Here is a 16,950-nt window from a genome sequence, read left to right as displayed (position 1 = left end):
AAAAGTCAGGGAGAGATGCTTCACTAATTTCACTGATAAAATCAACTCTAACACTACTAATTAGAAAGCAGTTGTTAATACTTCATCAAGGTGATCTGATAATCACTGGTAAAATCAGAGATGAAACAGCACAATATTCCAGACTAATTATTTCTCCTCAGAAGATGGAAATGCCAAACTCACAATACTGTCTTCTAAATACTTATAGATACTGTCTTAAAAATAAATCCTAAACTTACTTATATACTTTCAGTGACTTCATTTTTTAAAATATCTCGTGACTGGTAAACCAAGATATCAAGATATTCAAAACACTAATGGAACATGTCAGATAACATATCTGAAGCTAAAACCTTTCCATCAGCAATAAGCATCAAAAAAAAATAAAAGATCCAGTTCTACCTGGATCCATGTTCAAATTCTACTTAGTCACTAAATAGCTGTGACCTTGAGCAAGTCACTTAATTACCTTTTGCCTCAAGTTTCCTCAGTTGTAAAATGGATTATAATAGCATCTACCTCCCGGGATTGTGGTGAGGATCAAATGAGAGAATATTTGTAAAGATTCTATAAATTTTAAAAAGTTATTATTTCAAAGAGCCATCATTTCATCAGAACCATAAAAACTGCATTTATAATAGCTTTTACTTTTGTTTATTTTACCAGGATTGGGGTAACAATAAACTTCACAAAATGTTCTTTCTCCAAGACTATTGATATTTTGAAATTCAGGACCTCAACATTTTCATAGAGTCTCTCCAAACTTTGATAGGCTGGTCTTCAAACAACAGAACTTAACAAACACCCAAGTTCCCACATTACACACACACACACACACACACACACACACACACACACCTATTCCCAAGGTCATGTAAAAATTTCTTGGATGAAAAGGGGTTGTGAGTGGCAAAATGTAAGAAGCCTTGATCACAACCCCTTAATTTACAGATGAAGGAACTGAAATCAAGGAAGGTCAAAACCTTTGCATCTTATTAGGACCTGGCAGAATTTGTGCTCCACTAATATGACTTGAAAACCCATGATCATCCTGGGATGGATATAAACGTTTGAGTGGGATTTTAGTAAAGAAAATGATTAAACACGCTACCCTTTGACAGACCTTCAGAAAAAGCTTGATCTGCATTAAAGGAGGGACAAGATTCATCTCCATCTCTCTGGAACTCACATTATTTCTTAGAATGGAAGTATTCCCATCCCTCTGGCTTTGCCCTTTGACTATTTCCTCCTGGAACCTCCTATTAAGGAGGCAGCCCAGATTCATCTGTTTTCAATCTTCCCCAGGCTACACTGGTACTTCCAGAGAACTTCCTCTACCTAGTAGCTTTTCTGCTTCCTTTTTATATGTAGCCTTTTAGCATTATACTGCAATGTCCTTGGGTGATGAAATTTTTCTTTCTGTTTGATTTATATTCCCAGCTCCTAGAACACAGTGATTAATAAATGTTGGTAGACCTGACCCAGGCTTAGGAAATCTTGAGGTATTGTCATTCAATCCCAACCTACAAGTCACTGATTGCTCCAGATCCTCACCTTTAATATAAATAGCTCTAGGGTTGACAGGATCAGAACATGAACTCCTGAGGAAGGAAGACAGCCAAGAACCATGGCAGACAGGGAATATGGAATGGGACTAACTGTAATTTTAATAGCTTTTTCTTTTGTTTGTTTTTAATCAGGATTGGGGTGGCAATAAACTTTACAAAATGTTCTTTTCCCAAAACTGTTGATATTTGAAAATATAGGACTTTAACATATAAACTGTACAGTAACAGAAGACAAATTGTCTCTCTTCAATATCTGCAAATAAAAAACACAATTTTAACTTTTCCCTGACCTTGTGGAGAGCCTACCAAAGCCAAGATTACCACATACCTGCCAACATTAAAGCTCGGATGCATTCAATTCGACCTTGCATGGCAGCTTTCATCAGTGCTGTGTACCCAAATATATTCCTTCTTTCAAGGTCAAGACCAGGAAAATAGTTCAGCAAGTAGTTGGTGATGGTTATGTGCCCTGAAAAAAAGTTGTACAGACACATATGGATGAATATATAAGCACTTTTCACCTAGACTGATCATTTCATCATGTAGGAAATCCCTGGTATAGAAATCCTCCCATATTTTCAATTGGCAATTTTTCTCTAACATAGTCAAGTTGCCTGGGAAACTTGATGATCCAGGATTACAAAACTATAATTTGTGTCAGAGGAAGGCCTCATCAGCTTTTCCTAACTAAATGCAGCTGTTTATCCAATATACCAAATATGCATGAGCATAAAAGTAAGGAGGTGGAAGGAAGGAAAAGGGAATGGAAGGGAAGCACAGGTAGTCACTACATTATGTATAAAGTTAAGTGATGGCAATAAATTCTCTCCTTCCTATCCACTAAAAATCACTTCAAGTGTTTGACAATTGTAGTTTAAATATATTGATATATACAGTCTTACAATTTAAAGGTTTTTTTCCTTTAATACTTTGAGTAATTATGATCAATGTAAACATTGTCTAGGTCAAGAAATACGACTAAGAAAAATAAGAGAAAAAGCAAAGAAAGCAAATTTTCCTTTCCTTTTTTTTTTTTTTTAAATCACCTAGGATTCCTTCTCAATTTATGACCCCTAGTCACATTCTGATAACATGGAGCTGTCCTATGATCTTCAACAGACAGATAACTTAAAAACCTATCATTAAGAATTAGAGAGAATAAGCGAAAGAGCTCCAGGTGTTTCTTGAAATTGCCACAGTAGTGAATCTTCTAAATGCAGATATTGGACATCATCTGGGAATTAGCTTCTGATGCTGTCAACTAACAGCAAGAAACATGGATACAAACAGGTACAAAAGTACAAATAAGCTTAAGGACAATTTCCAAATCATTGACCATTAAAAAAAGAAAACGTTTTCACTACTGTAGTAAGAACTGACTAATGCACATATGTCAGAAATGCAAGGAACTTCAAATTTAAGTGCAATGGGGGAAAAGTAAAGGAAAAGGCAAAGAAAAGAAATTCTGTGGGCTTATTCAAAGAATACCTTATCCAAATGGTTTGACAAAATGGCACCAAACAAAATCACTTGTTCCCTTCATCTCCAGGTTGCTATGAAGTTATTCCTAGTATATCAGAGTTTCTGTTCCTGCCTTAGTCAGGAACAGGTTTTATCCCCTGGCAGTTCTAACCCCTTACTGATTATAATCATCAGGTAGGTACCTAAGGACTGACACCCAGTAGGCAACATGAAAGGTGAAGCAGGAAAGTTTGCCTTGCTTATTTATGGAAAGTCACTAATAACCAGGTCAGATTGATTTTTCTTATGTGAAGCTAGCAACAGAGCTGAGTGATGCAGATCGACTAGGAGCTTACCACCTAGATTAAAAGCAGAACTCTGAGTGGTCTAAAGAAATCATGGCTGTTTATCATTTACATCATCACCTCATCTTACCAGCCTTCCTTCAGAGAGTAACAAATAAAATATGGGCAGCTCTGCAAGTGCTTACCTAAGTGATTACCTAAAAGAATCATGTCAGCCCAGGCCAACAGTCCAAAACCAAATTAATATTAGGTTATAGCCATGTGATTCACAGATCAAGACAAATATCTGGTTCCTTTTTGACTCATTTACATAACTCTCATTCTCCCCTTTGGCTTGGCATTTATTTAGGATGGGTGTGAAAGTTGGGATGATAATGCAAGCTGTCAGGCAGCTGCAACAGCTTAATTGTGGCAAACTATAAAAGAATGCTCTTTGATCTCATTCTGTAGTCCAGTTGAATGCTTTGTGGTATGTGTGTCAGTTAAATTTGAGTAGGAACGTAAGTGAAACAGATTGCAATTCGTTCAGAGTCATTTTTTTTCCTATCTGAAATAGCGTATCCATTGCAATTTTCAGCAGGAGGTGTTTTGCACTGACCATGTCCTAAACACTTTGAAGAGGAGCGAAGAGAAAAAATTGAAAATCCACAAAGCAAACTGCCTGTTATACACAGTAGGCAATGTTCAAATTAGACTCTCTCTATCTTATGCTTCATTCGGGAGAATGGCCATGCAACCGATGAGTCCTGATTATGGGTTTGGCTTTCCAATGGTCCATGAAATTACTCAATGCTCCATGACATGTTCCACCCACATCAACTGGTGCCTTTTATTGCTCAGTTGATCTTGTTTCAGTCAAGTCAAGAATAGGCTTCTTCTGTGTATCAGGGAAAATCTCAGTGTTAAATTTTCTCTTTAAACATAATGACAAATGATCCATTTTCCCCTTTTTTCCTTTTGTAACCTACAAAAATATAGCTCTCTTTTACGCACTGGAACACTGAAATAAGGCTATTCAGTATAAAGTGAAAGACAAATCCATTTTCAATTTCATCCAGGGGGGTCCAGTTACTGAAACTCCCAAAGCACCTCATTATAAGCAATCTTACCTGTAAGGCATATTCATGGCATGGGCCCTACGGATAGCTATATAATAAGACTCCAGAGTATTAGAAACCAATGAGTCATGGGGGCAATGAAGCTTCAACAGAACATCTTATATGAGATGAACTCATATCAATTAAGCACCCCCACAGAACAATGAAAGATTGTGCTTCAAGCTACCCTGGCCTAACTGTAGACATCTTCAAGTAATACTTAGCTTAGAGAAAAGAACAAAAGTTTTCATTGAAAGAAAAGCAGAGGGAAGTAGAATTCCCAAAGCCTAGAAACCCCCCCCCTTTTTTTTAATATCCATGATTTACTTTTATTTAAGGCAAAAAGAGCCTAAATCACACTAACTGTAAATGTACCTATCATATGTAAAGAAAAAAAATGGGACTACCTTGCTTATTAAATATTCAAATGACAGTAATATTTAGACTAGTTAGTCATACTCATTTCAATCAATACTTATTAAATGTATTTGGTGCTGGGAATTAAAAAAAAAGGTAGGTGGGTTACATTCTGTAGTCTGGAAAATAATAGGTACCCACAGATACCTCTTCCCCCATTCCTTGAGATATTTTACTACTAAAATTTCAGAAATTATTTTTCCAGAGTTATATTTAACTCTTTTTCCAATTCATCTGTTACTTATTATTAAATACTACTGTGTACAGAGAACTGTGCTGCATTTGGCTAAGAAATTGTCTCACAAAATTTATGTTCCAAATAGCAGGATTATTATGATTGACCTATGATTGAGGTACCAATTCATCCTTTTAAAATCACGTAAGGTTTAGGGGAAATCCTAAATGAATTTCAGAAGTGTTCTTTTTCCTCCCTCCATTCTCTATTTCATCAAATAAATCATTATTATAGAAGAGCTTTAAGCTAGGCCATGGTTACCAGGCAACAAAAAGCCCTCAGGGACTTCGCCAATCCAATGTGTCTATGAAAGGGTAGAAAACTGGTGGAAAGGAATTGGACTTGTGATTTCAGTGGTAGAGAGACCTCAAATGAAGGAACTCCCTTTTCTGATATAGATCCTATAAAGTTAAATGCCTTTCCTTAGAGTCACGTAGCCAGTATGTTCTAGAGAAGGTATTTGACTAGTTTTCCTGATCCTAAGCCCAGCTCTCTATCCATGCTGCCTCATGTGTATTTGTATCTGTATCTATGTCTATTGTTGACATCAATAAGGTAATGCTAAATAGACATTCAGTGAATTAGTCTATATTCAGTACATACATAAAAATGAAAGTTGTCAGTAAGCGACAAAATACTAAACAAATGGAATTAACTTACAATTACTACCTTATATCATATCATAAAATTGCCATTTTTAGCACTAGTTATTATTTCTGTAGAGCAGGCTATCCTATTGAACAAAACATTTTACAAGTTGAACTCTACCCATTGAGCAATGCATGTAAAAAGCTTATTTTTTTCTGATCAGATATATGCCTATGAGATGCCAAATGTTGAGTAATTAAGGAGCTTTTTGCTAAGAGTTGTTTCACTGCCATTTTCTCATCTTACAGGTATATAAGTGGAGCTTTTCATTGTCATAACCTGAATGCTCAAATTTCATTAATGATAACTAAGATTATATGAGCTTTCTTAGCCATCACATCACTATATTAAAGCTATGCTCAATTAAAGCCCTGAGATGATTTTTGACATGGTCTACTAGTCTTTAATCATATTCTTATAAAAATTAATGATCTTCCTCATTTCTATTTTGCATACAAAACAGCTTGTACCTATTTGCTTCAATGTTGGCCCTCAATCACATAATATGGTAAATGCTTACCTTAGATTATTCACTACATCAAGGTGAACATCAAAAATTAATCTATATTCTTCCTACTATTACTTAACATTTACATAGTACTTACTCTGTGCCAAGCTTTGTGCTAAATGCTTTAGAATTATTATATCATTTGATCTTCCCAACAACTCTGAGAGACAGGTGCCACTATCTCCATTTTACAGATGAAGAAGCTGAGGCAGGATTTTCTTGACTCCTTGCCCAATGCTCTAGCTGCTTCTATTATCCTACAATCTCTATTTTTATGGCAATATCAAATCAACAAATATTAAGTAATAACAATGTTTCAGGTGCTGTGCTAAAGATTGGAAATATGAATACAAGCAGAAAGAAAGACAGTCCCTCCTATTGAAGTGCTTTCATTCTAGGAGAAGACAACACCTAGGGAAGTTGAGGTATATACCTAAAAAAGGAAAAGGTTGAAGGTACCAGGCATGGCAAAGCATAACCCAGAGAGAAATGAAGACATGAGTGGTTTCAACTTTAATATTATGGGAAGAGACCTTCAAATCAGAGGGAGAGCCTGGAGGCAGGGAAGGCCCTTACAAGTGAGTGGTCCAGAGGTGGGCTCTATGTTATAGTAGAGAGAGTCTGGACATTCAAGAAATGAAGTCCAAAAAGCGTGATAAAAGCCAGGTGGACTAAGATTTGGGGAGGGAAAGGAGCCTAAGGACAGGTAAGGGAAAAATCATGCTTTCACCTTCCTGAACACACTGGATTGCTCAGCCAAACTCTTGCATTGTCTGCTTCAGCAACATAAAATCGTGTTATTCAGGCTGATTTCATTTTTAAAGATTTGTTAGGTACCAACAAAATGTAATATATTTAACTAAAGATATGGTGGGAGTAAGGGAGGTATGGAGAATAAGAGACAGAGGCAAGAACATAGCTAACTTTTTAAAATCAAGGTCCCAGAAGTCAAGGTATATTCTCTTGCTCCTAATTTTTCAGGAGGCAGCTCAGCAATATAACAGCTGTAGTCTAGAAGATCTTAGCTGAGTTCCCTAATTTCCTCATCTGTAAAAAAGGGTGACAATAAGACCCACCAGGGGGGGATATGATGATCAAATGAGATATTTGCACAGCATTTTGCAAATCTTAAAGCATTCTATTAATGCTATCTTATTATTTTGCATAAGTGATAGTGATGTTACACTGGCATCCCATACACATTCAGAAGTCTATCCAATAAAAATAAGTACTAACTACTTGTAATGTACCAAGATAGGTGACAGATAGATTATAAATATAAATTAACTTATCATCTCTATATTTCTCAACCTACAACATCTTTCTCGGGTCCTCAATACACTCCAGTATAGTCTTCCTCCACTAGAATATTAGCTCATCTAGGAAAGGGACAATTTTTTTTTTCCATTTGTGCACCAAGAGCTGACCATAGTTCAACTTGCTATCATTATTTTTGTCTCTGAGACAATGGCCAATTAGTAATTAAGGATTGGTTGAATTATTGAAGGTTTCTTCCATGGCATATATGCTTTAGAATGCTCTTTAATATTTTTCCTTACTTGAAGAGAATACTGATCATATAGATACATCATATATGCTTTCAGATTCAAAAATATGTACAGCCTAGTGCTATCAGAATAAGAATGTAATGTTGTATAATTCAGGTTCTTAAAATCTGTATTCTGAATCTGGATGCTAAATTTGTAGTTCTCCTAACCAAGCCAGTAGAGGGAACTGTAGACTTTACTAATGAAACATTAACTCAAGTACAGAGGATTACATAATCCACTTACCCTAAAAAAACACAAGACAGAATACAGGAAAAGTCTTAACTGAGAATTTTATACCTATATTTTATAGCAAATGGGAAAACAGATTTGAGGGGGATCTTGGAAGTAGGCAATCTTATAGAATGGTGAACAGGAATATACTGAGGCAGAGCTACATCCATTAACTCCAGACAAAATTTTGAAGAGGGCCATGAAAGCTAGGGCCAATATGAAACACAAGATCTGTCTGTACAACTCGAAAAAACCATAATTGTCATTTCTTATTCAAAGATAAAAATAAAACACAGGCAATACTGAATAAAGGAAGAATAGATTCCAGAACCAAGAAGCTACTATAAATGAAGAACACACCACAAGTGTTCCATTGCTACAAAAATCCCCTTAGATATAATGTGTATGGGAAATGCTACACAACCCAAATAAGTCCCAGTTTTTCTGTTATGTATGTAAAAATAGATCAATATTTTGGGTTGATTAAGCAAAGGGATCCAGATGCTATATATAGTTTTTATATACTGTTTATATACAGTAAAAACTATTGTTTTCAGGTGAATCCATTTTATATAGTAAAAACACTAAACAAAAATTGTATCTTTTTTTGATTTACCTAAAAATAGCAGCTACTTTATTTTCTTCTGTGGAAACATCACTTCTTAATGTCAGCACAACAGTCTTTCATCCTTTTATAACTTTTCCATTCTGGGAATTCTCCTGCTCGCATTTCATTTTTTAACATTCATTTTAAAAACTTTTGAGTTCCAGTCTCCCCAATCCACTCCACACCAAGAATGCAACAACTCAATATTGGTTATTCATGTGTAATCACAGAAAACATTTCCTAATTGTTATGTTGTGGGAGGGAAAAAAAAACCCTTCAAGAAAAATACTTAATTGTATCACAATCCCAAGAAAAGATTTTTGAAGTGCAGAAATAAGGAAGAATGAGTGAACCTTACTCTCATCAGAATTGGTCAAAATAAAGAAAATTTTAGAATGTTTTAATCTGTACTTAGATACAAATTCTTTCTCTGAGAATAGACAGCATTTTTCATCATAAGTCCCAAGTTATCTTGGATCATTTTATTCCTGGGAATTATGTTATTCACAGCTGATAATCTAACAATATAGCTGTTACATTTGACTATGTATCAGCTCATGGATGTCTTTCCAGGTTCTTCTGAGAGCATCCTGTTTATTTCTTACAGCATAATAGTATTCCATCACAATTACACATTTACACATACTTATTCAATTCAGTAATTTATTCAATTTATTCAGTCACTCTCCAATTGTTAGACATCCCCTCAATTTCTAATTCTTTTACCTCCAGAAGAGAGCTATTGTAAGTATTTTTGGTAGATATAAGTGTCTTTCCTTTTTGCTTTTTATCTCTTTTGGGACCTAGTAATGGTACTAAGTTAAAGTACTTTATAATCCTTTGAGCATAGTTCCAAATTGTTCTACATAACATAACTCAACCAAGAATGCATTATTATCTTAATTTTCTCACATACCCTCCCAAACCCAAAATGTTTGTCATTTTCCTTTTCTGCCCTATTGACCAATCTAATAGGTAAGTGATAACACTAATAGTTCATTGTTAGTAACTCATAATATAAAATTAAAACATTTTTTCATATGGCTATAGATAACTATGATTAGTTCATCCAAAAACTGGTCATATCCTTTGACCATTTATCAGTTGGGGAATGTCTCCTATTTTTATAAATTTGACTCAGTTTGAAAAATCTGCTTCAAATGTTCCTCACAATTATTCCTGCAAACTGAATTTCCCGCCTTCTTTACTCTCCTTTCACACCCTGTCCATCCTGCTTCTTACTACTCCCTGATCTCCTCATATCCCTTTCCCCTTCTACTTTGCTATAGGGTAAGACAGATTTCTATACTCAATTGAGTGTGTATGTTATTCCCTCTTTGACCAATTCTGATGAGAGTAAGATTCACTCAATCTTCCTTATTTCTTCACTTTAAAAATCTTTTCTTGGGATTGTGATAATTTACCCTATTATACCTCTCCCTTTCTCTCCTTCCAGTACATTTCTTTCATCCCTTAATTTTACCTGTAGATATCACTACTTCATACTCAACTAATACCCATGCCCTCTGTCTCTCTATTCCCTCTAACTGCCATGATAATGAAATCCTTCTAACTGTCCTAATAATGAGAAAGTCCTTATGAGTTACAAGTACCTATCATCTTCACATATAAAAATGCCAACAGTCCAACCTCATTAAGTCCTTTTCTGTTTGTTTTTTTTTATTGAAGTATAGGGTCTGATATTTTAAAGCCAAATTTTCTATTCAGCTTTGGTCTTTTCATCAAAAATGTTCCAAAGTTTTTTTCCACTAAATATCCATTTTTCCCTCTGAAGAATTATAACTCAGTTTTGCTGGGTAGGTGATTCTTGGTTGTAATCCTAACTTCATTGCTCTCTGGAATATCATATTCTAAGCCCTTAATATAAAAGCTGCTAAATCTTGCATTATCCTGAATGTGGCTTCAATATATTTGAATTATTTCTTTCTGGATGCTTGCAGTATTTTCTTCTTGACCTAAAAGTCAGAATTAGTGAGAATATTCCTGGTGAGTTAATTGGTGGATTTCTATTCAATTTCTATTTTACCCTCTGATTCTAGAATATGAAGACACTTTTTTTTTAAATAATTCGTTGAAAGATGATGTCTATGTATACTTATTGTGTATCTAAGTTATATTTTAATATATTTAACATCTACTGGTCATCCTGCCATTTAGGGGAGGGGGTGGGGGGGGGTAAGAGGTGAAAAATTGGAACAAGAGGTTTGGCAATTGTTAATGCTGTAAAGTTACCCATATATATATATCCTGTAAATAAAAGGCTATTAAATAAAAAAAAATAATAAAATAAATAAAAATAACTCTGGAAAAAAAAAAAAAAGAAAGATGATGTCTAGGCTCTTTTTGGGGCGAAGGAAGGGGGAGAATCAGATTTCAGATAGACCAATTTTTAAAATTCTCTCTCCTAGATTTTCCAGTTAAGTTCATTTCTCAAAGTCATTAGCTCATTTATTATTTATTATTATTAGCTCATTTACTCAATTATTACTTTTTAAGGAATTATTTATCTCAGGGAGCTTTTGTACCACCTTTCCTATTTGGCCAATTTTGCATTCTCCTCATTGTTTTTTTGCATTTCCTTTTGGACCACTCTCAAATTCCCTTTCCTTCTCTTACTTGATTTTGAAAATCCCTATTAAGCTTTTCCATGGCCTGAGACCATTTCATTTCATATTTTTCTTGAAGGCTTCTGATTTAAGCTTTGGCTGTTATTTTCTTCTGAGTGTATGTTTTGTGTCACCAGTCATTTTTTTACGGTCACAATTTTTTTCTGTTTGCTCATTTTTCTAGCCTATTACTTTACTTTTTAACTCTTTAAAATAGGGCTCATCGACCAGACTGAAGAGTGCACTGCCTCAAACTTTAGGAGTTTTGTGCAGCTATTTTTAGAGAAACTTCTACAGTGGTATAATTTATGCCTCTCCTAGCCTATGCTTTGGTCTGTGAATGCCTACAAGAATTATTTTCTGCCTTGAAACTTTGACTAGCCCTCGTGCTAGTGCCAACCAGCACTGTTTAATCCAGACAAAGCTAGCTAAGAGACCTCAGTAATTTCCTTCTGACCAACTATTTGACCCCCTTACTGTCTAGGCTGAGAGCTCTAGAAGCCACCATTATACAGATGTTTCACTGACTTCCAAGACCTGCACCAGACTGTGCTCGATCCTCATCTTGTTGCAACAGACTTTTCCTGCCAACCTGAATTGGAAAACTGTTTCACACTGTCTTTTGGTGGGTTCAGCGCGCAATGTAGAATTTGTTCAGAGACATTATTTGGAAGTATTTGGAAGAAATCATTACCCATGTTTATCACCTACTGCATGTATCTCCAAGAACCAATATAATTTTGCAATGCCAATAGTTTAGCAATCACTGACAATTTCTTGATCATTTTCTGTCTCAAAACCCTTTTGGTCACTTTGAAAAATGATTTGTGTGAAGCCCTTTCAACTTCATTCAAATAATCTTCAAAAGGCTGAATTTTATTATTTCTCTGATTTGGAGGCTCACAAATATCTAGTCTTTGATCTTAGCTCTGACTACTGAAACATCATTACATTAATTACATGCTTCCATTAAGTATCTCCTAATCTGCAATGGTGTTAAGTCTTTCAGAATTAACTTCTTGAACCATTTCTTTACTTTCAGAACAGTATTACAGTTTTGGTCTTATTCACAAATTAACCAACTATATTCAAGCTATAATCCTAGCATTACAATTACCAATACTTTCAGATATGCTTATCATACTTGATACTTCAAGAGCAATTTCATGGTTTGCTAATGTTCTTATAAGAGATCCCATACTTTCCTTCTAGAAGATAAATTTAGTTTGATCTTCAGATAAAAAAATAAGACCATTTACTTCATCTTAAATTTATAAGAGGACCCAGGGACAGAAAGCTTACTTTTCTGGGCTGCTTCCTTATCATGCTGAGCCTTGTTTTTGCTATCTGTGTTATCCAGTTCATCTTCTTCATCTAAATTCCATGTATCTGGTGGGTGAGGACAGGTAGTTCTTCAATGGGTGAAACAAGTTTTATAGCTGATGGTAGACTTCGATATTGTAAAGCTATCCCAATTCACTAAGCAAAAACAGTAAGCTATTGAAAAAATCATCTTGTTCTCTCCCTATCAGAGGAATCATAAATGGGTTTATAATGAGATCCAGCATCCAGCCAGATAGTAGTTCGAGTACAAACAATTTAGTACACATGAGGGGCCCATGATCTGTCCTGACCATGAATTATTCAGTCAAGATAGAATTTATATGCTCTTATCTTTTAGAGTAAAGTTGATATGTGAGATTTATAAGTCAGCTTACCACATACATAAGCAAGAACTTTTTGATGACTAACATGCTTCTGAAATATACTTAAAATTTAAGCAAAGCATACAAAGTAAAAAAGCACTTGAGAAAACATGATTAAGAACCTTAGTATTCTGAGGTTTGCCAGACTCCCGGTAGAAAACTGATGGAACATATTGAGTTTCACTGCATGACTGAGCCCAAGTGAATATGTCCCAGCCTGTCTTGCCACACTGCACATCAAACTTGGGCTTTACATAGCATTGGGGGGAGGGAGGGAGAAGAAGCTAAGGTCCAATAAATACCTCCTACCTCCCCAAACCACATGTTACTGTCTCAAAGTGCATAAATTCTACAAAAATTTTTGTCATTGAATAGATCTTTTTTTTTTATGTAAAAGACATTTTTTTTATTATTTCATGATCAAAAAACCATTAAGACATTTTCATGACAAAGTTTATGCTGACCAGTATAATTTCTTGGTGACTATACAACAGTAGTATATTGTGTCAAAATTCTCCTTCATGATATAGAGTTGGCAAAAATCTTAAAGATAATCTAACTCAAATTCCTTCATTTTAAAGGAAGAGAAATGTAAGAAAAATTGAGGTTACAGAGATAAGGCTAATTTAAATCCAAGTGTTCTTATTCTTTGTAAGTGTCTGCTGAAAAAAAAAGTCTCCGCTTCAACCAAGATCAATATCAAAAAGGGAAAACCAAAGTCAATAAATGCATTTAAAAATATAATTTCTGAACTCACCACGATTAAATGTAAACAATCAGAAAATGGATGGATGGTCCTAAATCCTTCAGGAATAAAATCAGACAAAAAGAAATGCACTTCCTGGGACATTCTATAGATTTGTAATTTTCTTCATAATGTTCAGCATTCACATAACTATGAAGACTTTGCTAAGGAAAAAAATCACAATCTTATTTACTAACAAAATGGTAAACAAGGTGGCATTCCTTTCCAGGAATAGATCAAGCACATGAAGCATCTATTAATGATTAAATGGCAAAAATAAGTAATGTATGTGTATGTATCTATCTCCTGATTTAAGGTGGAAGTCTTTTCTTATGTATAAGTCTTATAAGAAAGTTTACTTTCTTATCAAAAGTGGAAGTCTTTATCAAAAATCACATTAAACATTAAATTTACTAGCCAAATAAATATTAAGATAACCTATCTTAAAAATATTCCTGGCAAAACTTTAAAGGCAAAAACCATTGCCTTTAAAAATAGCTCTTTTTTTTAAAAGTTACAATTCATCATAAATATAGATCCTCAGCTAATAAACAGACACTAAAGGTGAGGAGATTATTAGCCAATGAGAAAAAACCTTATAATTACCTTCACTGTAATGAAACTAATTAAATATCCACATTTGTATTACAAATTGTTAACAGTTGAAATCTATAAAACCAGAAAATAGTCCCTAATTTTATTTTGTGGCAAAAGTGTTGCTTTAAAAATCATAGTAATAAGAAACTGAGAAACATAGCTGGAAAGTTAGTAATTTCTGATTAGTGAAGGAAGCATACCATAAACATATCAGAAGGTCCTTGGCATTCATTTACAAAAAGGGAACAACTACTATATATATATAAATTTGATAATGTAAGTGAAATGGAAAAATAGCTATAAAAACATAGATTGTTCCATTTTAGAAAAAGAAATAGAACAAGGTATTGATCAATTCCCTAAAAAAAATCTCCAGGGCCAAATGGATTTACATGTAAATTCTACCAAACATTTAAAGAACAATTAGTTCCAATATTATACAAAAAGGCCAACAACTAATCATCCTCTTTACTATATATACTACTATTAGCAGTCCTGAAATCATAAAAAGCAGTAATGGAAATAGAACTTGTTTTGGAGTTGGAAGGAAGGAAATGAGCATTTTTAAGAACAGCATATCAGGCAATATACCAATTAATAAAATTAATTGCACATATTTAACATATATTGGATCACTAGGAGAAGGGGTGGCAAGAAGGGAGGGAAAAAATTAGAACACAAGGTTTTGCAAAGGTGAATGTTGAAAATTATCCGTGTTGATTTCAGAGAGGCCTGGAGAGACTTACATGAACTGATGCTCAGTGAAATGAGCAGAACCAGGAGATCATTATATACGGCAACAAGAAAACTATATAACGATCAATTCTGATGGACATGGCTCTCTTCAACAATGAGCAGATTCAAACCAGTTCCACTGGCTCAATGAAGAGAGTCATCTCTCACCCAGCAGAGAGAGGACTGTGAGAACTCAGTGTGGAGAACAACATAGCATCTTCACTTTTTCTGTTGTTATTTGCTTGTATTTTGTTTTCTTTCTCAAGGTTTTTTGTTTTCCTTCTTTACCCTATTTTTCTTGTGCAGCAAGATAACTCTATAAATATGTATATGTACATATTGGATTTAATATATATTTTAACATATTTAACATGTATAAGACTACCTGCCATCTAGGGGAGGTGGTAGAGGAAAAGAGGGGAAAATTTGGAACAAAGTATTGCAAGGATCAATGCTGAAAAATTACCCATGCATAAGTTTTGTTAACTAAAAAGTTTTAATAAAATTAAAAGGCAATATTTTTTAAAAAAGAAAAAATTATCCATATATATATATTTTGAAAATAAAAAGTTTTTTAAAATATCTGGAAAATAAAAAAATAAATCCTTTTTAAATAAAGGGTTTCTTTACCATTCACTACCATGTTGACCTAGGAAAAAGCTGATTGACCTCTTCCTTTCTTAGACAATCTACCTCATAAACTTTTCTGTGGTGATCAAATGAAATAATGTCTATGAATCAGTCATAAATTAGTGACTAATATGTTCTAGGAACTATGCTAAGAGTTAGGAATACAATGAAAGGCAAGAATGTCTATTCAAGGAGTTCACAGTTTAATGACAGAGACAACATGCAAACTACAAAGATCTACACAAATACAGCTATATAAAGATTAAATTGAAGAAAATCAAGAAAGGAAAGATGCTATTAAGGAGAATAAATAAAGGCTTCTTGAAGAGTATACAATTTAGGTGTAGTTTAATGAAAACCAGAAGTCAGGAGACGACAGGCAGCCAATGAAAAAACTTGAAAAGCAGAGATGAAGTGATCTATTCCAGAGAAAACAAGGTGGCAAGTGTTACTGGACCACAGATATAAAAGTTGGGATGAGGATGAGGGTTGGAAAAGTTAAGGGAAGAAAAAACAAAACACACTAAAGGGCCAGGTTGTGAAGGGATTTGGACAACAAACAGCACTTTGTAAATTGTACAACACTATAAATGGAAGTTATTGTACACTGGCAAGAGAATGGAAAGAATGTCAAACCTTCAGATCTTTTGGAACAAATAATTGGGAAATAAAAACAAACTTATGAAGTAACATGCAAAGTCATATAAAAGAACATGTTAACAAGATCAAGATCAAGTGAAGTAACATAAAATGACTGATGACGAAAAATGTGAATAACTAGTATAAGGGTCCCAACCACATTAAAAATAAAATGGCCCAAAAGACCAAAACTTTTATGATCTTCACTTTCCCTATTGTGACATTTCAAAATCCATATTAAAGATAAAGGCATAATTCCTTGAGTGATACTACAACACAGAAATCTCTGAAAGTTTAAGAAACCTTCTTCCATTCTATTTTGTGTGCATGTTTTTTAGCATTTAAGTTCAGAATTTTAAAATGTATTTTTAAAATAAATTATAAGAAGAAAGGCAATGTGGTACAAAAAATATTAGCCTTTGAGTAAGGAATGCTCTATTTTGGTTTCTGCTTTGGAACTTAACTAAGCTATGTGGCTTGAGCCAAATTATTTTACCTAGAATTAGAGGAACAGGGTTCAAATACCCTCTCTGATACCTTCTTGAGCAAGCTAATTCACCACCCTATTTTTCAATTAATTCTTTGCAAAAGTCATACATGCCTTAATCATGGAACAGAAGTGATCCTGGTCAAAGGATAGGAAC

General features: G+C 34.2%; 1 protein-coding gene across 1 annotated transcript in view; it reads right to left on the bottom strand.

Moving 5' to 3' along the window:
* The window catches only part of ANKRD33B (ankyrin repeat domain 33B), a 99,695-nt gene that overhangs the window by 14,789 nt on the left and 67,956 nt on the right, over nt 1-16,950 (bottom strand). The window contains exon 3 of the mRNA XM_003759624.3: nt 1,897-2,037. Within this exon, the coding sequence (XP_003759672.1) occupies nt 1,897-2,037 (141 nt within the window). The remainder of the gene's footprint in view (nt 1-1,896; nt 2,038-16,950) is intronic.

This window comes from Sarcophilus harrisii, chromosome 1, assembly GCF_902635505.1.
Source record: "Sarcophilus harrisii chromosome 1, mSarHar1.11, whole genome shotgun sequence".
NCBI lineage: Eukaryota > Metazoa > Chordata > Mammalia > Dasyuromorphia > Dasyuridae > Sarcophilus > Sarcophilus harrisii.
The sequence above is the reverse complement of the archived record's forward strand: the minus strand, read 5'-3'. Positions and strand labels throughout refer to the sequence as shown.